Here is a 25148-nt window from a genome sequence, read left to right as displayed (position 1 = left end):
ATTTCTGGTGTCCCCCTGCCGTGATATTGCTGAACTATTGCTAAAAGCGGTGTAAAACCTCACTCACTCACAAACCTGAACTATGACCTCGCGTTTTTAGAGTTCTTCTGGATTTATCATGACAAGACAGTGCAGGTTAGTTCTCAAACATGACCAGGCTGTCGTAGAGCAGCTTCCAAATGGAAGCGACAAAACCCTTCCACGTTCATAAGAAAACTCTGCTAAAAAGCAGCAGAGTCGTTTGTACAGTTGTGGCCACATCATGAGTGTTTATTTGTTTCAGCAGTATTACAGCTGAGCGATGTTGTTTGTAAAACACACGAGTCTGGACCAGACAATCCAGTGATTGTCACCATGCGATACCATGACAGAGTATGTGTTTATGAAACACTATGAATAGTGATTATACCAGGTGTTCACGAAACGGTGAGCGTATCTGCCCCACGGTCATAAATATATGCACAGTCTAGTCAATTGTCGGGGCGGTGGGGTAGTCTAGTGGTTAAAGCGTTGGCTCGTCACGCCGAAGACCCGGGTTCGAATCCCCACATGGGTACATTGAGTGAAGCCCATTTCTGGTGTCCACCGCCGTGATATTGCTGGAATATTGCTAAAAGCGGTGTAAAACCAAACTCAGTCAGCTAGTCAATGATATTACTGGAATGTTAAGCAAAATAAGCGTAAACCTGTATTAATCTCTATGCATTCACACACCCAAAACAAAAATAATGTGTTGGTATTAAATAAATTGCTTGGCTAACAAACACGAGTTGTTTCCCCGAATTATGTGCTAGCGTATGCACATTTGAATTGTACTCCTTTTCCTCCAAAGCCGTGAAGATTTAGGTAGAATTGGTCTTCAGCAACCCATGTATGTCGTAGGAGGGCGACTAACGGGATCGAGTAGTCAGGATCTCTGACTTGATTTGACACATGTCATCGTATCCCAGTTGCCTAGATTGCTGCTCATGCTGTTGATCACTGAACTGTCTGGTCCAGACTCGGTTATTACGGACCGCCGTCTTATGGCTGGAATATTGCTGAGTGCGGTGTTGAACAACAATCAATCAATCGTTTTCCTCCACAAGTACCACAGACCTTTTGTAATGGTTTGTTGTATCGCGTGTGTATTCACAAGAGCGGTGGGGTAGCCTAGTGGTTAACGCGTTGGCTCGTCACGCCGAACCCCGGGTTCGAATACCCACATGGGTACAATGTGTGTGAAGCCCATTTCTGCGTGTCCCCGCCGTGATGTTGCTGGAATATTGCTAGGAGCGGCGTAAAACCAACCTCAGTCAGTGTATTCACAAAGCTTTCAAGGTGGCTGTTGTCGTACGTTGACATTTTCGGGGCCAACTTGTTGTGCCTTCGCCCGTGCCAGCCTCAAGCGTCCAGCACGGTGTTCAGTCAGTCAACTACTCCAACACCAATACCACGAGGTCGATGTCGTAGGTAACTCATCATCTTTGCACAGAATTACAGAATTAATATGGTGTTGGAAGCCTTCACATATTACCATCTTAATACTTGTTCAACCATTTCATTACATTTCAACCTTTTGTACAGGAACTATATAACCTGGTTGTCTCGTGTTGCAAGTTCTGCAACAATGTCCTTACGTCTTTAGTGTTGCGAGGGGGTTGGGTAGTCTAATGCTTAAAGCGTCCGCTCGTCAAGACCTGGGTTCGAATCCCCACACAGGTTCAATTTGTGAAGCCCATTTCTGGTGTCCCCCTGCCGTGATATTGCTGAACTATTGCTAAAAGCGGTGTAAAACCTCACTCACTCACAAACCTGAACTATGACCTCGCGTTTTTAGAGTTCTTCTGGATTTATCATGACAAGACAGTGCAGGCTAGTTCTCAAAACATGACCAGGCTGTCGTAGAGCAGCTTCCAAATGGAAGCGACAAAACCCTTTCACGTTCATAAGAAAACTGCTAAAAGCAGCAGAGTCGTTTGTACAGTTGTGGCCACATCATGAGTGTTTATTTGTTTCAGCAGTATTACAGCTGAGCGATGTTGTTTGTAAACACACGAGTTCTGGACCAGACAATCCAGTGATTGTCACCATGCGATACCATGACAGAGTATGTGTTTATGAAACACTATGAATAGTGATTATACCAGGTGTTCACGAAACGGTGAGCGTATCTGCCCACGGTCATAAATATATGCACAGTCTAGTCAATTGTCGGGGCGGTGGGGTAGTCTAGTGGTTAAAGCGTTGGCTCGTCACGCCGAAGACCCGGGTTCGAATCCCCACATGGGTACATTGAGTGAAGCCCATTTCTGGTGTCCACCGCCGTGATATTGCTGGAATATTGCTAAAAGCGGTGTAAAACCAAACTCAGTCAGCTAGTCAATGATATTACTGGAATGTTGCTAAAATAAGCGTAAACCTGTATTAATCTCTATGCATTCACACACCCAAAACAAAATAATGTGTTGGTATTAAATAAATTGCTTGGCTAACAAACACGAGTTGTTTCCCGAATTATGTGCTAGCGTATGCACATTTGAATTGTACTCCTTTTCCTCCAAAGCCGTGAAGATTTAGGTAAGAATTGGTCTTCAGCAACCCATGTATGTCGTAGGAGGCGACTAACGGGATCGAGTAGTCAGGATCTCTGACTTGATTGACACATGTCATCGTATCCCAGTTGCCTAGATTGCTGCTCATGCTGTTGATCACTGGACTGTCTGGTCCAGACTCGGTTATTTACGGACCGCCGTCTTATGGCTGGAATATTGCTGAGTGCGGTGTTGAACAACAATCAATCAATCGTTTTCCTCCACAAGTACCACAGACCTTTGTAATGGTTTGTTGTATCGCGTGTGTATTCACAAGAGCGGTGGGGTAGCCTAGTGGTTAACGCGTTGGCTCGTCACGCCGAAGACCCGGGTTCGAATACCCACATGGGTACAATGTGAAGCCCATTTCTGGTGTCCCCCGCCGTGATGTTGCTGGAATATTGCTAGGAGCGGCGTAAAACCAACCTCAGTCAGTGTATTCACAAAGCTTTCAAGGTGGCTGTTGTCGTACGTTGACATTTTCGGGGCCAACTTGTTGTACTTCGCCCGTGCCAGCCTCAGCGTCAGCACGGTGTTCAGTGGTCAACTACTCCAACACCAATACCACGAGGTCGATGTCGTAGGTAACTCATCATCTTTGCACAGAATTACAGAATTAATATGGTGTTGGAAGCCTTCACATATTACCATCTTAATACTTGTTCAACCATTTCATTACATTTCAACCTTTTGTACAGGAACTATATAACCTGGTTGTCTCGTGTTGCAAGTTCTGCAACAATGTCCTTACGTCTTTAGTGTTGCGAGGGGGTTGGGTAGTCTAATGCTTAAAGCGTCCGCTCGTCAAGACCTGGGTTCGAATCCCCACACAGGTTCAATTTGTGAAGCCCATTTCTGGTGTCCCCCTGCCGTGATATTGCTGAACTATTGCTAAAAGCGGTGTAAAACCTCACTCACTCACAAACCTGAACTATGACCTCGCGTTTTTAGAGTTCTTCTGGATTTATCATGACAAGACAGTGCAGGCTAGTTCTCAAAACATGACCAGGCTGTCGTAGAGCAGCTTCCAAATGGAAGCGACAAAACCCTTTCCACGTTCATAAGAAAACTCTGCTAAAAGCAGCAGAGTCGTTTGTACAGTTGTGGCCCACATCATGAGTGTTTATTTGTTTCAGCAGTATTACAGCTGAGCGATGTTGTTGTAAACACACGAGTCTGGACCAGACAATCCAGTGATTGTCACCATGCGATACCATGACAGAGTATGTGTTTATGAAACACTATGAATAGTGATTATACCAGGTGTTCACGAAACGGTGAGCGTATCTGCCCCACGGTCATAAATATATGCACAGTCTAGTCAATTGTCGGGGCGGTGGGGTAGTCTAGTGGTTAAAGCGTTGGCTCGTCACGCCGAAGACCGGGTTCGAATCCCACATGGGTACATTGAGTGAAGCCCATTTCTGGTGTCCACCGCCGTGATATTGCTGGAATATTGCTAAAAGCGGTGTAAAACCAAACTCAGTCAGCTAGTCAATGATATTACTGGAATGTTGCTAAAATAAGCGTAAACCTGTATTAATCTCTATGCATTCACACACCCAAAACAAAATAATGTGTTGGTATTAAATAAATTGCTTGGCTAACAAACACGAGTTGTTTCCCGAATTATGTGCTAGCGTATGCACATTTGAATTGTACTCCTTTTCCTCCAAAGCCGTGAAGATTTAGGTAAGAATTGGTCTTCAGCAACCCATGTATGTCGTAGGAGGCGACTAACGGGATCGAGTAGTCAGGATCTCTGACTTGATTGACACATGTCATCGTATCCCAGTTGCCTAGATTGCTGCTCATGCTGTTGATCACTGGACTGTCTGGTCCAGACTCGGTTATTTACGGACCGCCGTCTTATGGCTGGAATATTGCTGAGTGCGGTGTTGAACAACAATCAATCAATCGTTTTCCTCCACAAGTAGCACAGACCTTTGTAATGGTTTGTTGTATCGTGTGTATTCACAAGAGCGGTGGGGTAGCCTAGTGGTTAAAGCGTTGGCTCGTCACGCCGAAGACCCGGGTTCGAATACCCACATGGGTACAATGTGTGAAGCCCATTTCTGGTGTCCCCGCCGTGATGTTGCTGGAATATTGCTAGGAGCGGCGTAAAACCAACCTCAGTCAGTGTATTCACAAAGCTTTCAAGGTGGCTGTTGTCGTACGTTGACATTTTCGGGGCCAACTTGTTTGTACTTCGCCCGTGCCAGCCTCAGCGTCAGCACGGTGTTCAGTGGTCAACTACTCCAACACCAATACCACGAGGTCGATGTCGGAGGTAACTCATCATCTTTGCACAGAATTACAGAATTAATATGGTGTTGGAAGCCTTCACATATTACCATCTTAATACTTGTTCAACCATTTCATTACATTTCAACCTTTTGTACAGGAACTATATAACCTGGCTGTCTCATGTTGCAAAGTTCTGCAACAATGTCCTTACGTCTTTAGTGTTGCGAGGGGTTGGGTAGTCTAATGCTTAAAGCGTCCGCTCGTCAAGACCTGGGTCTGAATCCCCCCACACAGGTGTCAATTTTATTGAAGCCCATTTCTGAGTGTCCCCCTGCCGTGATATTGACTTCTGAACTATTGAAACTTTGTGCAGCATTCTTCCAGGGCTTTGACTCGACTCATTGTACCACATTACATTGACCTGGCACAAAGCCTGAACTGGATGACCTCAGGCTTTGACCTGGACTGACTTTTAGAGGTTCTTCTGGATTTATCATGACCAGACAGTGCAGTCTAGTAGGACTTTGACCTGGCTGACTTCGTGCAGCATTACACCAGGACTTTGACTTGGAATACTTAGTGCAGCATTGTTCCAGGACTTTGACCTGGATGACTTAGTGCAGCATTGTACCAGGACTTTGACCTGGATGACTTAGTGCAGCATTGTACCAGGACTTTGACCTGGATGACTTAGTGCAGCATTGTACCAGGACTTTGACCTGACTGACTTTGTGCAGCTTGTACCAGGACTTTGACCTGGATGACTTAGTGCAGCATTGCTGTACCAGGACTTTGACCTGGATGACTTAGTGCAGCATTGTTCCAGGACTTTGACATGGATGACTTAGTGCAGCATTGTACCAGGACTTTGACCTGGATGACTTAGTGCAGCATTGTACCAGGACTTTGACCTGGATGACTTAGTGCTTATTGTACCAGGACTTTGACCTGGATGTGACCAGCAGCCTGTACCAGGACTTTGACCTGATGATGACTTTGACCTGATGACTGAGCAGCCTGTACCAGGACTTTGAGTCTGGATGACTTATCTGGATGCAGCATTGTACCAGGACTTTGACCTGGATGACTTAGTGATGCATTGTGACCAGGACTTTGACCTGGATGACTTAGTGCAGCATTGTTGATCCAGGACATTGTTTGACATGGATGACACAGTGCAGCATTGTACCAGGACTTTGACATGACTTATGCAGCACACGATGCAGCAGTGTTCCAGGACTAAGACAAAGACAAAGACCACCCAACACTGAATTTCTTTATGTAAACAATCAACAAAGTATATAAATAAATATAAATGATCACAACCATCCTTGTACGAGAGAGTCACACATAGAAAAGTTGAGAGATGGCAACCTCATTGAGGTCAAACCACAATACCATGAAAAGCCGACAATTTGAGCCAGTGTACAGAAGCTTCACTGTAACACCAAGTCTTGGCATATCTGAGCAAATCTACAGAGGCTTAATACTCAGCCGCCTTCAGCAGGGCTCAAATGCCAGATGTTGCAAGTCCCTCAAAAACAGCCTTGCATTATGATCAATATATTTGTTAATGATGATTACAGTAATCACATCAAAGCAGAATGGCTGCCAACAGGCACTAGTTAAAACAGCTTCCAAATGGGAACAGGCAGAGCCAATTGTGTCTTTAGTCTCATTTTGAAGTTTTGTTTGGTCTTGTTGCTCTGATTTTGTGATATAATATCAAGCTCCCAATTACTAATTCTTTTTACACAAGCAAGTATTCAGTTTGATTTTAAGATCTGCCTCTTTTCCGACATTTTCGGGTGGACATTTTTATCACCATTATTAGTGTATTTAACAAGAGCTGTGACATCACAGAGACTCAGAAGACAAAAGCAGATGAGATGTGATTAATTGTGCATCCGAAAACCATAATACGAGGATATATTTGAAGAACTGGTAAGTACATATTTCTCACCACCCGAAAAAGATCTATAAGAACAGAAATATCTTAACTAAACAGAGAATTACCCTTTGATGAATCCATCAAGCACTGACACAGTGTAAAAATAACACAAGTAACACAATTTGACGTCTTCTCTTGTTTGTTCAAGCGAAAATAAAATTGACGAAAAGAAAGTTTGACGAAAGTGTAGCCTGTAGATAAGCCAACCTCTTTCTACAGACTGCTTTTCTTGGTCCTCAAAATTCGGCTTATCTTCAGTAATAGATGATAGTTCATTATCAGGGCAATGTGGAATTTAAACTCCTGGTTATCGTATCCTGACACATCTAATGGAGACAACTCTGTACAAAAACTGAAGCCTGTGTCAGTGAGTTTAGTACCATGTTTAGTGTTCCATATTAAGCACACATTTTGGCATTTGAAAACATTTTGGCTTTTGAAAATATTTTCGGCTTTTATGTCATGACATAGCTTCTGTAAATGCCATTATCACAGCTATATCTTCGGAGACAGTATTGTATCATTGTGCCTGTACAGCACAGAAACCTTAATTACAATAAATTGTAAAAAGCAGCAAAATAAAGCATTAAATACGACAAATTAGAACAAAAGCTTCCTATACCAAGAAGTACAACTAACAGTCTACTGAGCAAATGATCTTCATGTTATCAAGCAAGCTATTAACACAGAACTGAAAACCTGGACGACAGTTCAAACAGATGACACAATCAGTCCATATTTTAACAGATATACAGGTTTGATGTAGATACCTACTAGCTCTAGACCATGGACACAATCCTTACAAACTTTAATCTCATCAATAAACCATGACAAACCTTTTGAGTCCACTCACCTGGCTTTACCACTTGTATAACTTACAATCAGTTTAATGTTTACCATTCGTTTGCTTACCAGATCAAAATATGCTTACATCTGTCTCTTGCCTGTATCAGCTAAAGTTCCTGGTTGACATGGTTTGAAAACATCTTAATTCTGAATGGTCAATTAGGGTATCAAATTACAATAAACTGTGTCCTATTAGTTGGCTTTATGCTATAAAATATCGTAATATGAATGTGCAGTCATTTATAACAAAATTGAGTGCTGTAAACTGACATGAATCAACCAAGTCAAACAACTCGCATTGGTTAATGGCCTCCTACAACAAGCATGGGTTGCAACAGAGATATTCTAACCAGGATCTTCAATAAAAACTCTGAGCTGATAAAAGAAACAGCCCTACCTTTCAGCAAACTGTACATACACACAGCCTGCTCTGTTTATGGTAAACAGCAAAAGTATAAATAAAAAATGCCTTAAACATACATAATATTATAAAATGTGGTCAAATGTCAAATATTGGAGATCACTGACAAACAAAGAAACCTATAATATAGGTATATAAATTTACAGGGCCCTGTTGGACAAACTGATGTTAGTGCTAAGACAATCATAAGCCTATATAAGAATTGAAGTTCACCTTAGCACAAAGATATGCGTAGCTGTGATAGTCATCAACTCGCCACTCAATGCCCTCCTGGTATAATGAGGAAAGAGACATATCTGTATTGAACATCATGGATTATCATCCAGAAATGATAATCTGATAAAACTGTTATACAAATCATGAAAGTAACCTTGTATTATTTTGAAGTCTGGCATCAACAATAATACCCACTTAATAGTGGACACAACAAGTTGAACATAGGTTCTCAAGAAACGATTCTTTTAATTTCATTGTATCCTTTCGTTACTGATTTAATAATGCAGTTCAGATGACCATATATTACAAAATGAACTCTCAGGAGAGAAATGTATCTCTTTTGAGTTTTAAATATAACATGAGTATTTACCCCCTCGTGTGTTAAGGTATTTCATTATTGAACAACACGTCAACAAGCATATATTATACAAAACACATATACCAGCAAAAACAAAAAACCATTATGATCTCACTGATTATTTAGCGTAATTCCCAAACAAAACTCACCACCTCCTCAAAAACAGTCAGTTAACATTGCCTTTGTTTTACCCAAGGTTACATCCCAAGGTCCTGTTCCTCAAATCTATTTTAGCGTTATGACAATACTAAATCTCATGGTGTAACTTACAGGTTGTCAATACACTAGAATAGCTTGTGGAAGGAGTCACCGAAATCTTACTCCTTGGACTTCAACCACCAGGGCTGCGTTTCACGAAGCAATCGTAGCGCTACAACTCTCATATCTCCTATACTTTAACAAAGAGTTACAACAATCGTAGCGCTACAACTCTCATATCTCCTATACTTTAACAAAGAGTTATACAACAGTTGCGCTTAAGATCACTTTGTGAAACAGGACCCAGGACATGGCCATTCTTTAACGTTAAATTAATGACAGTCGTAACACTACAACAGCTTTATGAACCATGTGCATGTCTTGCAGATCTGTGTACACAATTACCTTTCAATTACACAGAATTTACCCTGTAATGCGAGTGAGATGGATTTTTGTGGCAAGTTTGAAGCCATATCACAGCAAGGGTTCCCCTGGGGATGAGCAGTTAAGTTCATGTCAAGTGAAGACGCTGCCTGCAAGATTAGTCAGTCTGATCACTTTCCAGTATACCCTGAATTACTTCAACAGAGAGATTTGGTTAACAATATGGGTTTATTTAATCAATATCAAACTAAAAAGTCTGCAGTCAACAATTGGTTGTATTGTCAGTACAAGCAGGGAGACTATATAACGGGGAGTGTTGTAGATTATCCCTGGTACAAGTCACTAACATCTACATTTTTATTCTATGAGTGAGTGGGTTGGATTTGGCACCAGTTTGAACAATATTTCAGTTCTTAAACATAAGTAAGAGAGGAAAGCTCAAAAAGACAATTACGACTCAGATGAACCTGTCAATCACTGGCATAAATCAGATGGACCAAGGATCAGAATTGGGTTGGTTTGTTGTTTAACGCCTCACTCAGCAATATTCCAGCTATATGATGGCGGTCTGTAAATAATTGAATTTGGACCAGACAATCCAGTGATCAACAGCATGAGCATCGTTCTATGCATTTGGGATACGATGACATGTGTCAACCAAGTCAGCGAGTCTGACCACCTAATCCTGTTAGTCGCCTCTAACGGGAATTGGGAGTCAAGCCTAGGACACATAACCCTGAGTTGGAACACACTGCTAATCATATCTCTGGGGAATCCAGATTAGAATGTCCAACAACAACCCACATGATAGTTGTGAGAGGCATCCGAATGAATTAGGCAACACAGGTGTTAACTTGGATCATTGGCCATAACATAAATCACTGGATTGTCTGATCCAGGCTTGATTATATACAAGCTTTGATCCTTTAACTTGAACATTGTTGAATGTGTCATCAAACAAAACAACTCAAAAACGTCATTGGGGTAAATATACATGTTGTGGTTCTCTGAATGTGGGATGCAAAATGGTAGTTGGTCGGTCAGTCGGTAAGTTAATCTAGCTGAGGTTGCTGAAATGTATGTTGTTCATATACCAGATCACATCAATCGATATGATCTGTTGAGACAAATTTAAAGGCAGTTAGGAACAAAACTTACAGAAAGGCAAGAATTCTATGGTTGTCAACCTCTCTATTGTGATGGACACGAGGTTTTGGAGTATATTCATACTCCTTCATCAGGTGAGTGGTGTTACACTCCAAAACATTGTGTCCATCACAGTAAACAAGTTGACATCCATAAAATTCTTGCCTTTATGTGAATCACTTCTAAATGCCATTCAAAGACACAGAACTTAAAGATTTCTTATTCTGGAACAGGTGAAACAACAGTAAAAAATATCCAAAACATTTTCATACTTTGAAAATAAAATGTTCCAGTACATTCAGCATTTTCTGAGTCACCATGTCATACAAGTGGCATTATTTCTGTTTTATATGGTCCTGTTAAATACAAGTTAAAAGGTTGACTCAATGTATGGATAACAGCTTCTATCATATACTGTTAAAGCACTGTTTCAGAGTAGATCCTTATACCACTGTCTGGCAGGGGTGAATAATCTCAGCATGACTGGTGAATGATTAACAGTTACAATTTACAAAAATGCAAGATAACATGAAATAATATAACAAGATCGAGAAAATGTTTGATGAGGAAATCAGTAATGCAGGATTAAGTACATCAAATGGTAGTCCATAGATTGTATCTACTTTGTCATCCATCAGCTTCAAAGGTGCCATTCTAAAAGTTGGTTCTTACTAATAAAATTACACATATGAAACATTTTGTTTCAGGACCAATGGTAACCATGGTAACACTGGCTTTTGATATCAGGCAGGGTCTGAGGAAATTGTGCGCAATTTTAACAATGATACCACATTCTGGAAAATGAAAACAGAACAAAACATTAACAAGATGTTGATTAGCATATGCTGCATCATATTGTCTAAATTTGTGACATATTGTTTCATCAGTGACGGTCACACACCTGTATAATTCCTCCAGATGATCCCAGTGTACAGGAGATGCCTAGATCTAATAGGTCTCAAGAATGTTTTCATTACATGAAGGCCAGCTAGACCTAGCAGGACACAATCAAACCAGGACATACACCAAAACATGAGGGGAGAACATGGATGTAAACTTCATTATTTCGGAACATAGACTTACTCCTTCCAAAAACAAAGAAGTTGACATCCATGAATTCTCTCCCTTCAGCATTTAACTTCTAAATGTCATTCACTGAAGAGCAGTTCCTCGCAGAAAAGACCCTTATTAAACCACATCATAGCCTAAACTCTACAGAAGCCAGCTTGTAGTACACTATTTACCGAACCTCAGATAACTGGAAGTATTTAACTTCAACACACCAGTGTTTGACTGTAGTGCCCTGCAAAAAGTGTTTCTTACTTCAGCATCAGCATACAAAATTAGTGAGTATGATTTTACGCCGCTTTTAGCAAGATTCCAGCAATATCACGGCGGGGGACACCAGAAATGGGCTTCACACATGGTACCCATGTGGGAAATCGAACCCGGATCTTCAGCGTGACAAGCACATGCTTTAACCATCAGACTAGCCCACCGCCTGCATACAATAATACTATTAGTAACAGCAGTATTTCAAATGGTATATAAAACTGCATATGTAAAGATCGTGAGAAGTATATCACAGATTTATAACAATATTTCCAGTGAACAATATATCGTGTAAAAAAAGTAGTAAAGTTGAATATGATTAAGAATTTGAGCAGACTTTAGTAAAACATTTCTAAAATATATGCATAAAGGTACTTAAAACTTGTATTCTGTATGTATTGGTCGTTCTGATATATTCTTAAAATGTAATACAAAATTGAATAACATGATACTATGAACTAAAAACACTCATTAAAGCTTCAGTTTTTAAAAAACAATGCCTTTTGTCATTCATGTCTTCTTCTGAAGATTGTCATAATGGCTGTATCTAATGATCATCTAATTATCTCAGCATAATTCCAGAGAACGATTGCATTTGTCTGTTACAGCTCATACATCATCAGCAATATTCCTACATCCCTAACATAAAGGCTAAAGAGTTTCCCAAATATGGAGCATAAAACCCACAAATAACTGGCCTCAACAATGATTTAAATAAAAATGTCAAAGGAAACCATAAACAGTGTTCATAAAAAAGGAGGACAAAAACTTTGTAAACTTCCCTGTACCATCCAATCAATGGTAAATACTATAGAAGATGTAACAAGCAGCTGTACACCATGAGCTGTAACCCATCAGGAGTTGAACCCCCTTGCTATACAGAACTCCATAAAACGCCTGTGCTCCAGCTCTGTCATGATCTTGTTCAAGGCATAAATCTGAAAAAGTGAGAAAAAAATCATTTACATGTGTTTCTGTCATTATTTGCTCACAAAACAATGTTTCTACAATATCCCGCCAGAAAGTCACCACACAAACCTGTGCTTGATATTGTGAACACCATAAAACAAAATTATAAAACCTGACCATCTGAATAGCATATAACCTAACACTGGCAGTTCTGAATTAATTACCCATGAAGATCCAGGATAGAATTGGTATTCAGCAACCAATGCGATCGGGTAGTCAGGTTGGTTGACACATGTCATTTGTATCCCAATTACATAGATTAATGCTAATGATGTCAATCAATGGATTGTCTGGTCCAGACTTGATTATTTATTTACAGACCACCATCATATAGCTGGAATATTGCTGAGTACAGCGTTAAACATCTGATCCCGTTAGTCGAATATTGCGACAAGCACAATTATTAGTTCCTCTCTTACTCAAAAAGCATGAAATATTAAAAAAAACTAGGCAAATTCAACAGGTCAAGTGCTTGTTACACTGACATTTGTTTCATTCATGTAATTTAGAGTGGGCTACTATATATATCAGGGACTCAATGTCAATGTAATCAGCCAAGACAGCCAGTCTCAAAACCCAGGGCATTCTTTGCAACAAGCCCAGGTATCTGACCATTAGTTCTTATAACCCAAGGCTCACCAGACTCTTGTAGATGGAATTCATAGTTCTGCAAGCTGGATTATATTGCTGGCGCTGATACGAAATACTTAAGAAACGAACAAAACATGAATACCTCCTGCCTCTGTCGACGTCGCAGTTCACTCTCTTTATCTTTCTGCAACATCTTGTCAATCTTTGCCTGTTCTTCCTTCTTCTTTTCCTCTTTCTGATGCTCCTTTCTCTCCATCACTTGCAGTTTCTGTCGGACAGCACGCTGGGACTGCAAGAATTAAGAGATACCTCATAGCTGTATGTCTTATTTTCGGACAGCACGCTGGGACTGCAAGCATTAAGAGATAACTCATCACTGTATGTTTTATTGTCGGACAGCACGCTGGGACTGCAAGCATTAAGAGATAACTCATAGCTGGGACAGCACGCTGGGACTGCAAGCATTAAGAGATAACTCATCACTGTATGTTTTATTGTCGGACAGCACGCTGGGACTGCAAGCATTAAGAGATAACTCATCACTGTATGTCTTTTTGTCGGACAGCATGCTGGGACTGCAAGCATTAAGAGATAACTCATCACTGTATGTCTTATTGTCGGACAGCACGCTGGGACTGCAAGTATTAGAGATAACTCATCACTGTATGTCTTATTGTCGGACAGCTCGCTGGGACTGCAAGTATTAGAGATAACTCATCACTGTATGTCTTATTGTCGGACAGCACGCTGGGACTGCAAGTATTAGAGATAACTCATCACTGTATGCCTTACACAGATCCAAAGATGCACTGTCCTGTTGTACCAGCATAGACATGTTCTAGATTTCAAAAATGGATGTGTGCCAAGACCACAAATACAGCATCAACAAACTTCAGTTAACAAGATGTTTAAACATAAGATCCAGCTCAAAATAGCACGAAAAACAACAACAAAAACTAAAAAAAAATAGTTTCAGTACAATCAAACAGCTAGAAAATTAAACAAGGATGGGCTAAACCTGGGTCAAATATTAAAGTACACCAAACTCCACATTCTGCATATTTTACATGTTTTTTTTTAAACAAACCAATTATATGTGCAACGATTGTTGAATGGTGGGTAAAATGTTGAAAGCAGCAAGTTACAAATTTTCGGAATAAACAATATAATTCAGCCTGATCCCTAAGAGCTAAAAGTTACCTGCAGGCTGCCAAAAAAAAGACTGACTGACTGAGTTTGGTTTAACGCCGCTTTTAGCAATATTCCAGCAACATCATGGCAGGGGACACCAGAAATGGGCTTCACACATTGTACACAACTCTTTTTTTTTTTATTTTGCATTCCTTTATATTCTAACCATATAAAACAGAAAAATATGCCTTGTGCAGCCTTTTGCTTTTGTAGCCTGCTACACTGGCTGAAAGAAGTCCCAGTAAGAATATAGTGTACTTACTCTGACATCAGTTAAACTGGGGACGTATTCATAGCGTCTCAACTGCTCTGGTAACAGAAAGAGAAAATTCATGTTAAACCTACATTCCAGATCATAGACACAAGTTAACAAGGCACATTGTCCATAATGTCAGCCGCTGGTTTGTCTTGCCCAGACTTCATTATATAAAGGTTGTCCTGACCCAGTTGAATTACTGCATTACTGCAATGTAAACTAACAAACAAACATTACACTACTAATTCACTCACAGGAATGCAATATACTTTTTTCACGATTTTGTGACATATCTGAATGTATGTCCAGTATGCACACATGTAGAGAATGGATGCAGAAAAACAATTCACAGCTTCAAGGGAGAAGCCACAATATTATTCACTGTACCCACAACACATCTACAACTTTGCTAAGTGTTTGGATGTTTCTTTCAGACTAGTAATATAACTAATCAGGGAATATAGAGAATAGAATCAGAAAGACAATCAAAGCTTACCTGCAGTAGGTGTGGCAGGTGGGGCACAAGGCATTTCAAGACCTTCATCTTTTATCACACCTGAATGTTTCTCAGACAGGTAAACTTTAGTCACACGTTGCAGATACACATTCTCAGCCTGAGCTAACGACTTGCGGGTCAGCTGTATTGGTGAAGGAGACGTACTTGAGCAAGATTTTCTTTTGTTGTCTCCCTTAACATTCTGAGATCTTGGAATTTGATTCATAGATTTTGACACTGTATATGTTTTGTTTATGAAGGATGGTTTAGTTAAATTACCCAGTTCCTTTGAATGAAACGAATTATGTACAAATGATAGTTTCATTTTGGATTCAGTGTGTTCATGCATTTTCACTGCCCTACACTGAGCTGACAGGACATTGAGATCGCCTGTTGAGTTTTCCTGAGCAGAGATTCGGAACTGGATTTTTGAAGCACCATCAGATAACTTGGGTGACTGCGAAAGATGAAGGGTGGTTTGAGATTTCTTTAGCACTGGGGAGGCATGTGATTTCTTTTGTGACTTTCCTTTCTTCTTCACAACTGAAATAAGAGCAAGTGAACAAGTGAATATCACCATTCATCATAATCTTACTAATTTCTTAGTTTTTGGTGGGAATGGATACAAATAAAAATTGTGATATGATCTTTCTGCCCTCCTTGATTATACAATGTATCATTTCTCCATTCTACAATAAAAAGCACGCTGTACTAGAGGTGCATGGTGATATTTTGTGGCACGTATCGCAATACAAGAATCATCACTGCAATTAACTGAAATACAAAAGTCAGGACAATGTCCATCATTTACCTGGCCCAATATTCACCACTATGCATCAAGGAAGCAATGGCAGTATGTCAGTCTCTATTTCAACTATTATCATGATTATGACCTTATATCAATTATCTCAAAAGAACCTTTAATTACAAATGATTAATCAAGATGTGCACTTTAACAGGACCTGATCAATAAATTTTGTTTTCAGCAAATGTCACAGTAGTGCACTTCACCAGATGCACTTTTTCAAATTCCATTAGAGAACACATTTCACTAGACACAATAGGATTCATGGCTTAGCTCTGTAACTAGACAAAGTTCTACATCAATGCAATTAAAAGTAATGAGTGCTCGTTTCACGAGTCATTCGCACCTAATTAACAAACACACACAAATCGAGCAACGTGAAGTGTTCAAATTGGATACAAATTGATTATTACACTGATGTAAGTTTATACATACAGTATAAGAAAAGGTTGTCCCAACAGACTGGTTCACAAATTGAGTTACAATACGTATCACACCTGCGTATCAACTATATATTTTCACAAACGTGCAAGTTGCATCTCTTTTAGTGACACTTACATTTATGTGATTTGGGTGGCATCTCTTTGCCACCGTTTCTGCCTTCCTCCGATTCGTTTACACTTGATGATATCTCATTCAAACCTGCACTACCAGGCCGAATATTTGCTGAACACTCATCTTTTTGGCTGTAAAATCCATCTGACAGTAGACCAAACGTGGTTCCCTTGCCCTTGCTTGATTTTCTTTATGTCAAATATTGCTGGAAATAGATTTGCTGAATCGACTGCATCGCCTTTGTGCTGACTAGGTGCTCCATGAGAAGGTGTGTCCGACGGCGAAGACAAAATATCTTGACTCTGTGAATGAAGTTTCAACTCGATTAATGAAGTTGGCGATTTCTCCACCAACCAAATGTTGTTCTTTCCATTTGTATATATGAATTCAGAAGGGGCCTTTTGAAATACAGATTCAGATGCCATAATCGCATTGCTACAATGACATATTGGTAGCATCTTTGACAATAGGATTCATCTACTTTTGCCGCCATAATGTAAACAATCCCATGGCAACGGAAGTGTGGAAACTGCGCATGCGTGCGTGGAATGTTTTCTATTTTTTATGGAACGGAAAATGATTGCATTTGCTACGGATTACATAGTGAACGGATTTGGTGATTTCGAGTATTTGCGGTTTGTTATCAATATACAGAAGTACAACAATATATATTTCGGGATTTTCATGAACCTGTACGTGATTCCGATGACGATGTAATGCCTTATAACATTTCCCTCCTGATGGCACATTTTCCGTTTTAGATGAATTTCTAATTTTAGAATATATAGTGCGCATGCGTAAATTCGTAAACATCAACACGTGGAAAGAACTTCCTGTCTAAACAAGAGAGAAGATGAGGCCACTCACCGACGAAGAAACGAAGACCTTCTTTCAGAAATTGTCAAAATAGTACGTATTTAGTTGTAGGATACACAATTTGGGCCACGAAACCGGAATAATGGCTGTAGAAATCGTTACTCAGACATTTACCAGTCACGGACTGTTTGCAAATTTGTCAGATATTTGGAGAGCAATCATTCGTAACCTCTAGTGAGAAGAGTTGGCTAAACGGGACACGAAGGTTACACCTGACATGTTGTTTGTAATCCCATGTTATTTTTTATTGTTACTCATACAACTAGTATTCATCATCAGTTATATAGTTTTCACAGGACTAAGTACGGACTGTCACAAATAATTATCAAGTGATCAGCTCCAAACTGTTGACCTTTCTGTGCATGTGCAGTGTCCGTTTAAAACGGTGATCTGAAAGAAAGTCTCAGGAAAATAAGTCACTGATAAAAAGTCACAATTTTGGCTAGGAAAAAAGTCACAATAACTGTTTATTAGGTGTGTGACATGTATAATTATGACCATAAATCACAGGATCAATCAGACTTGCTTGCTTACTGTACATGTGTCCTTCAAATACTGTTGCTGTTAATAAAAATCCATGATGCAAATGGGAAAGGACATGGCCAAACATATACCAAGTTTCTTCTTTCTCATGTTAGTTGGAGAAGGAAACAGACTTATATATGCTACAGGGAATGTGTGAAACCAGGGATTTCACGTAATCCCTTAAAGAGTCAGTGATTTGGTGAAATCACTGTGACCCCCAGGGATTTCAGGTATTCCCTAAAATTTCCAGGGATTCCATGAAATAACTGAAATATTATCTCAGGGATTTCATGAAATCCCTGTAAGCCTTTATTGAAATAGAGAACACCACATTTATAATGCGAGTACAGAGTATATGCTGATAAAATTATTTTGTTGGGACAAGATAGACTGTTATGATACAAGCTATTACACTTCAGTAGCACTTTAAAACATTTACAACGTATCGATTTACATTGGTTAGGACAACAGTTACATTTCTGGAAACCCTGACCACCACAATTCGACACAGCTATATGGAGAAACAGTTCCTTGTCCATTGTCACATCATTCGTAGAGAGAAGACACTGAGGACAAACATGAAATATGTGCTTTGTAAAATACCTTATCCTTCCCAAACCCATATCCCAAAGCTCTTCTCCAAAAGCGGGATGATGTATATTCCCAGGTATTTCTATGAATTAATTAATATTTGATGTTTCTATGAAATTATTAATTGCAACAATAAGATGCACTAGCAAGTGTGAACAGTAAAGTTTTAAGCTACAAACATTAATTTCACACATTCACTGATATCCTAACAGGGAATGTGTGTAATGGAACACCATGAAATCACTGAATCTTTTAGCGATTCCGTGAAATTCCTGGTTTCACACATTCCCTGTAACAATATACACTTGTATTTTGTTGTAACATTTGTTATATTTGTGTTTACACTTTCTCAGTAAAGTACAAATTCTAGTACTTTTGTTGGGATGAGTCTCACCTAGGATTTGAACCCACAACCTCAGAGTCAGGCACCTAATCCCAAGCATGCACTATGATGCAGTACAGTACCGTACAGTAGACAACTCTCATGTCTCATAGTGACCCCCGTTCACTGATCAGTGGCCTCTCCCACTCTTGGTTTCACACCCCAATTACCTCATTAATTATGTTATCATGTCAGAAATAGAAGCTGTTATAACAATTGAGATATTTTACAACCCACTAGTATATATTATATTACTATAGTACTGTCGGAAATAGAAAAAAACTATTTTCTCATTTATCTCTACAATGTATGTAGTTGATATGTGCAAGTGTGCAATATCTCTTAAACTAAGTTCGGCCTAACTACAGTCTCAATGGTAGGGACACAAGAAACATAGAAAAAGAACTTTACTGAGGAGAGATTAATGCAGAAATGAGCAATGCGATTTTATTCTAAGTCCAAAACAAATTATTTGGAACAGACCATGGCTGTATGCAAATTAGTGTGCGACGATATTGTATTATAAAGGACACTTTTTAAGTGACCAATTTGAAATTAGACGCAGCTTCATTATAAACGATAGCTGACGTAAAAAATAATAACTTTCATGCTGAAACTATTAAGGATGTACCTACCATGGAGTCTCACTGTCACTATAAAAAGAAACAGATAAGATGGTTCGTCTCAAAAGCAAAACCTGGACGGGTGTCGCAGACATCCCTTGGGAATCGGGCATGGGGATGGAGATATCAGCTAAGATACGATAATCCTTTAGGGCAATTATACTGGGGAAGTACACGGCATGTCATAACAATTTACAAATAATATCCAGTCCTGTCGATCTTCGCGATCGGGTGGTCATGCCACCTATATATTTTGAGACATTTAATACGATGTGTTTCTATGGTTATCAGGTATCAAACTCTTTTACATATCTCAATATAAACTTTATGAAAGAAAGACACTTAAGCTGTTAATCAATAGATGAGGCATAGTCAACACACATGAAAAAGCACAAAATATCTTTGAGATGCCCCCTTGGGCGCCTGTAGGCAGCACGTGCATTTCATGCCAGGTGAGTTGACGGTCCGTCGTCATACCTGGCTGAGTGACCTAATTGCCATCTATAGTCTGATCTATTGTTTTCAGCAGCTATTCATATTTTTTTCTCAGTTTTGCCTGATTTTACGAGTAAACATGCTTTTCTGGATATCCTATTACGCATCCCACTGAATGCCAAGTTAGGCCAAAGTGGGTTATTTCGACATCTGCTATTTGCAGTTGTGTAAATTTTAGGGATACAGAGTAAGAGCCTACAAACAGTTTTTTTCTATTTCCGACAGTACTATAGTAATATATATTATTGTATTGTGACTTTTTTCCCTATTACGCATCCCACTGAATGCCAAGTTAGGCCGAAGTGGGTTATTTCGACATCTGCTATTTGCAGTTGTGTAAATTTTAGGGATACAGAGTAAGAGCCTACAAACAGTTTTTTTCTATTTCCGACAGTACTATAGTAATATATATTATTGTATTGTGACTTTTTTTGCTGTGACTTTCTTTCCTACATTCTTTAAAACATGATAAGGAAAGAGTTCCTTATGTACCCGCTGTCTATGTTCTATTTTAGTCCCACAACCACATGTCCACCACCTAATCATGCTAATACGCTACAGCTGCCATGCTCTACCATCACTGTGACCCATACTCAATTGCATTTGCATGCACAGGTTCCTATTTCCATGCCACCCCTCTGGGTCTCAGGGATCATTTACTATCACACACCCCTTTTCAATGGTATGGGGCTGCCCTGCCTTGACTATCAAGCACCCTTAATTAGTCCTTGGTGAACTTCTTTTCCCATGGTAAGATCCAGGTTCTTCATAGAAGTTAGAACTTGATCTCTTTAACTATAAAACACCCTTTATCCATCAGGTTACACTGTTAGCTAGGGTGTAATGTCATATGCATGTACACTTCATTGTTTGATTGCATTGTATAAGAAACAAGCATGCACAGTAACGAATAATTCGCAGTGTACATTATCAGTCGCAATCAGTTGAACAGGAACAGTTACATGTATACGTTATAGACTATGGACTCGTCTATATTTAGGGTACCGGGTACGTTTTTGTGTTTTGACTAGAGCTGTGACGATATATCGTAGTATCGATAATCGTGATACTTCATCTGATATCATCATATCGTTCCAAGATATCGCGATACGCATCGTATCGTTAAATTTCTGTATCGTCACACCTCTAGTTTTGACTTTGTTAAGGGTACATTTCTGTATACAAGTCAGTGTGAACATGTGTTCTTAATAGCTGGACATTTGCTCAGGTGAGTTTTCCGCCATATAGCTGGAATATTGCTGAGTGCGGCGTAAGACTAAACTCTCACTCACATGAGTTTTACAAAATATTTATGTAAAACTATATCAGGAAACGTCCTTCAGCTTGATAAAACAAGTAAAATTGTCTGAAAAACAAATGTATCATCCCTTGCATTCTTACAGTATTGGTGAGAACATCAAGCTGCTGCTTGATCGACCAGATGGAGCTTACTGCTTTCGACTGCACAGAGACCGAGTTTTCTATGTCAGGTAGTAAAACTAATTTACCACATTCCCAGCTTTTCCTAACATGCTAGATGACTTTTGTAAGTTGTGTCATATTTAATTGCCAATGAATATTGATGTCAAGAGTCAATGACCCTGTTTAGGGTCCAAACTTGTAGATTGTGAAATAGAAGGCAATAATGACTGCTGATCGTGATAAAGGTCAGTGTAACTGGTATATTTGTAACTCTCCTGAAACTTATATACTAATTCTATTTATTTCACCAGAGAAGAGTTGATGAAGAAAGCAGGATGTGTGTCAAGGGACAATCTCATCTCCATGGGAACCTGTTTTGGGAAATTCACCAAGTCTGGAAGTTTCAGATTACATATAACAGCATTAGACTATATAGCACCATATGCTAAGGTAAATGTTTGTTCGCAATAGAAGACAGCGCATACTGGTAGTTGTGTTTAATTTTGTTTAATTTTGTTTTGTGACATGTGCTAGTTATAGGTGAAAAATAAGACATTATTATTGGATATTACATTATAGTAGTAAACTTTTGCTTCAAAGCTGTTGAATTCCTGTAACCTTAAACCAAGTTAAGATAATAAAAATACCTTGCAATGACAATGGGTGTTAATTATGAACGGTCCCTAGTGAATTTTTTACCATATCATGGGCCACATTGTCATCTCTATGCAAACCCAAGAAGCGGCATGATACAAGCAATAATCAATAAAAATAGTTGATTTTAAGAAGTTAACCTAGTAGCTGCATATGAACCTACGCATAAAGAATGATCTGCCTTATGTGGAGAAGGACAGCAATGTAGCTAAGAGTTATCTCCCTCTGATGGTCGGCCCCCACATTCCGACCAACCTTGTGTGTATTCAACTACTTGTGTTATGTGTGTTTCTATAGATCCTTAAAATCTCTTTAGTAGGCCTTGAAAAGCACCTGAAAAGGCCCTAAATTTGAGGGCTGATAATCTGTATAAACCCTGAAGCTTTTGTTTCAGTAAAATATTTTTTGACAAGTATCAGTTGACTGTAGTTCATTGTTCTCCGAGGCCCCATTTCACAAAGCTCTCGTAGCATTCCTACTTCCTATACCGTAACATTGACTTTTGATAGTTGTAGCGTTATGAGAGCTTTGTGAAACAGGGCCCTGGTGTCAGGCACTTGCTGTTTCACCTCGACAGAGAAAAACACCTTCATAGAACCACTTTCTGATAGATAGGTGTATTCATAGCTTTTGGTGATGGGATCCTTGCCAATTTATACTTGTCAGGGGAGAACACAAAGTACTAGTACATGATCCAGACTACAAGTTGTCAGGCTTACATTTTTGTGGAAGCTGCTGTGGCTGAATGGGTTACATCTCTGAGTTTGTGTACTGGCAATTAGGTGCTGCACAGAGTGGGTGTTCGAATCCCAGATGGGAAATACTGGAATCTGTACTAAACTGAGAAAGTGTAATCCTAATTATAACCCGTTATGTTTCATCTTGGCAGAGAAAGCCATCCCTTTTCCAACACTCATTCACATAATAGCGGGGAATGAACAATTATTGATGGTAATTCTTTTCCCTTGTTCTATGCCGAAATGACCCTTTGAAATAGTTTGTGGCTTATGGCAAGTTTGTTATATCTTCTATGCTGAAGGTGTGTGTACCAGCTGCCATCTGTTTTACTCTAATACAGGAATAGGGAGTCTTGTGCCTACAGCATTAACTCATGGGTACAGTGTGTGCAACTCATTTCTGGTGTCCTCTGTCGAGATATTGCTGGAGTATTTTCCTCAAAGGGGTGAACAACCTCACTCACTTATTCTCACTCACTCACTCAAATATGCTGTGTTTCAGTTCAAGGTATGGGTGAAGCCAAGTGCTGAGCAGCAGTTTTTGTATGGCCACCATGTGATGAAGTCTGGACTTGGGAGGATAACAGAGAACACATCACAGTACCAGGGCTTGGTCGTGTACAGCATGAGTGATCTCCCTTGGTAAGACCCAGATTTATATGACATTCTAGTTGCTGAAAACACAAGGTTCTTTGGCTGATTGACAACAGGTGATCAGGGCCATTTCATTTTGTCAGGTTTGCAATTAGCACAGCTAATTTGCAACCAGGTAACACTGTTGTCTGGCTCTGTGGCTGATTGTAGGTGAATACATGACTGTTGCTGATGTTCTCTCAAGCTCTGTGACTGAGTTTATTGCATGTCATTAGTGGTTGTGAATATTTGATAATAGCAGTATTGAATAATATTGCCCTGCCGTATTCATTAATAGGCCACTGAATGCAGTTGTAAACAACAAGCAAAGATATATACAGTGGAAACCGCCTAAGTAAAGACCGCCTAACTAAACAGACGTGATAAGTAAACACTTTTCTTTGGTCCCTGCAAATTTCTTCATTAATTATCACTATTAAAGTCCGGTTAACTAAACTCGGATAAGTAAACAATACCGCTTAACTAAACGTCTTCTCACGGTCCCTGGAAGTATATTACTTAACAAAAGAGACTGGATAACTAAATTAGCGATCACCACATAATCCGACGTGAGGGGCTGTCGTGTCAGTCTCCAGTCAAACAAACATCCTACTTACAGCTCGCTGGCGTCAAGCAGTTGACAACACTGACAAACTGGAGGCCAGCCCTGATAAGTTGTTCATTGTTACATATGCATACATATACATGCATATGGTTGTCATTTGCAGGTTTTTATAAGTTTGGATAAGTAAAATACCTGATAAGTAAACAATTTTGGCAAGTCCCTTGAAATTTTACTTATCACTAATATCAGGTTTCCACTGTATTGTCATAAGCCACTCGAAGAATACAACTGGCAAAGACTTAGGGGGTGGTGGGGTAGCCGTGTGGTTAAAGTGTTTGTCGTGCCAAAGACCCGGGTTCGATTCCCCACATGGGTACAATGTGTGAAGCCCATTTCTGGTGTCCCCTGTCATGGTATTGCTGGAATATTGCTGAAAGTTGAGTAAGACTAAAACTAACTCACTCACTCACTTAGACTAAGGGATTTTTACCACTTTTGTTCTGTTGCAGGGGTTTGGTGTTGCAGCAAAGTCAACACAGGACTGCCGTCACTGTGATCCAATGACCCTTGTGGCCTTCCACCAAGCAGATGTGGGGGAGTACATACGAAATGAAGAAGCATTATTGTAGTCCTTGTCAGATTTCATTACATTGTAAATAAACACCAAAACTGTACATACTGAAGGCTTTTGTTTCTTGTTATTTGTCATTTTGTGATTTGTAATAAGAAAATGTTTTAAACCTTTAGAAATCACTGTTTTCTCAGATGTTGCTTGAGACAAGCTCAAAATATTTTGGGTGAAACTGTCTGTTGATTTTCTTTGCAATAATTTGTCCTGCTTGACTTATTTTGGCTAAAGTATACACGTCATCCTCGATAATCTCCAGGGTATACGTTTCGATCACTCTCCACTATACCCTGGATGGATCCACGGCTTGGCCCGATAACTTTATTACCTCCCTTTGCTGGCTTTTTATCCAATCAGGTGTCTATGCTGGGAAGTTGAGCGAACCAATCACAACTCACTTTCGCTTCTTAAATTATCTAACCATTTAAACTTGGCAACACAATTGATGCACAGGTACTCTGAAAGAGGTAGAAGGAGTTCTT

The 25148-nt window shown here is 39.6% G+C and overlaps 2 protein-coding genes across 2 annotated transcripts; one reads left to right on the top strand and one right to left on the bottom strand.

Moving 5' to 3' along the window:
- Positions 1–11772: 11772 nt before the first annotated feature.
- LOC124268255 lies at positions 11773–17037 on the bottom strand. Its single transcript, XM_046703293.1, has 5 exons — positions 16539–17037; positions 15176–15718; positions 14686–14732; positions 13375–13521; positions 11773–12610 (listed from the first exon to the last, which is right to left on the bottom strand). The coding sequence occupies exons 1-5, from the start codon at positions 16558–16560 to the stop codon at positions 12527–12529; spliced, it is 843 nt and encodes a 280-aa protein (XP_046559249.1). The 5' UTR covers positions 16561–17037; the 3' UTR covers positions 11773–12526.
- Positions 17038–17295: 258 nt separating this feature from the next.
- On the top strand, positions 17296–24721 carry LOC124268207 (60S ribosome subunit biogenesis protein NIP7 homolog). Its single transcript, XM_046703235.1, has 5 exons — positions 17296–17444; positions 21431–21517; positions 21761–21899; positions 23343–23482; positions 24548–24721. Exons 1-5 carry the CDS (start codon positions 17389–17391, stop codon positions 24600–24602), a joined length of 477 nt encoding a protein of 158 aa, XP_046559191.1. The 5' UTR covers positions 17296–17388; the 3' UTR covers positions 24603–24721.
- Positions 24722–25148: the final 427 nt, after the last annotated feature.

The sequence above is a fragment of the Haliotis rubra genome, unplaced genomic scaffold, assembly GCF_003918875.1.
Source record: "Haliotis rubra isolate DU_JTF1 unplaced genomic scaffold, ASM391887v1 Scf137, whole genome shotgun sequence".
Taxonomy (NCBI): Eukaryota; Metazoa; Mollusca; class Gastropoda; order Lepetellida; family Haliotidae; genus Haliotis; species Haliotis rubra.
This window is presented reverse-complemented; position numbering and strand designations above follow the sequence as displayed.

Excerpts from the sequence above, each read along its gene's own strand:
- LOC124268255 (XM_046703293.1), bottom strand. The coding sequence starts at position 16,560 with ATGCCACCCAAATCACATAAAT. Across the intron at positions 15,719-16,538 it reads GCCACCCAAATCACATAAAT|TTGTGAAGAAGAAAGGAAAG; the intron begins GTAAGTGTCACT and ends CTCTTATTTCAG. Across the intron at positions 14,733-15,175 it reads ACCTGCCACACCTACTGCAG|AGCAGTTGAGACGCTATGAA; the intron begins GTAAGCTTTGAT and ends TTCTGTTACCAG.
- LOC124268207 (XM_046703235.1), top strand. The coding sequence starts at position 17,389 with ATGAGGCCACTCACCGACGAAGAAACGAAGACCTTCTTTCAGAAATTG. Across the intron at positions 17,445-21,430 it reads TTTCAGAAATTGTCAAAATA|TATTGGTGAGAACATCAAGC; the intron begins GTACGTATTTAG and ends GCATTCTTACAG. Across the intron at positions 21,900-23,342 it reads ATATAGCACCATATGCTAAG|TTCAAGGTATGGGTGAAGCC; the intron begins GTAAATGTTTGT and ends GCTGTGTTTCAG.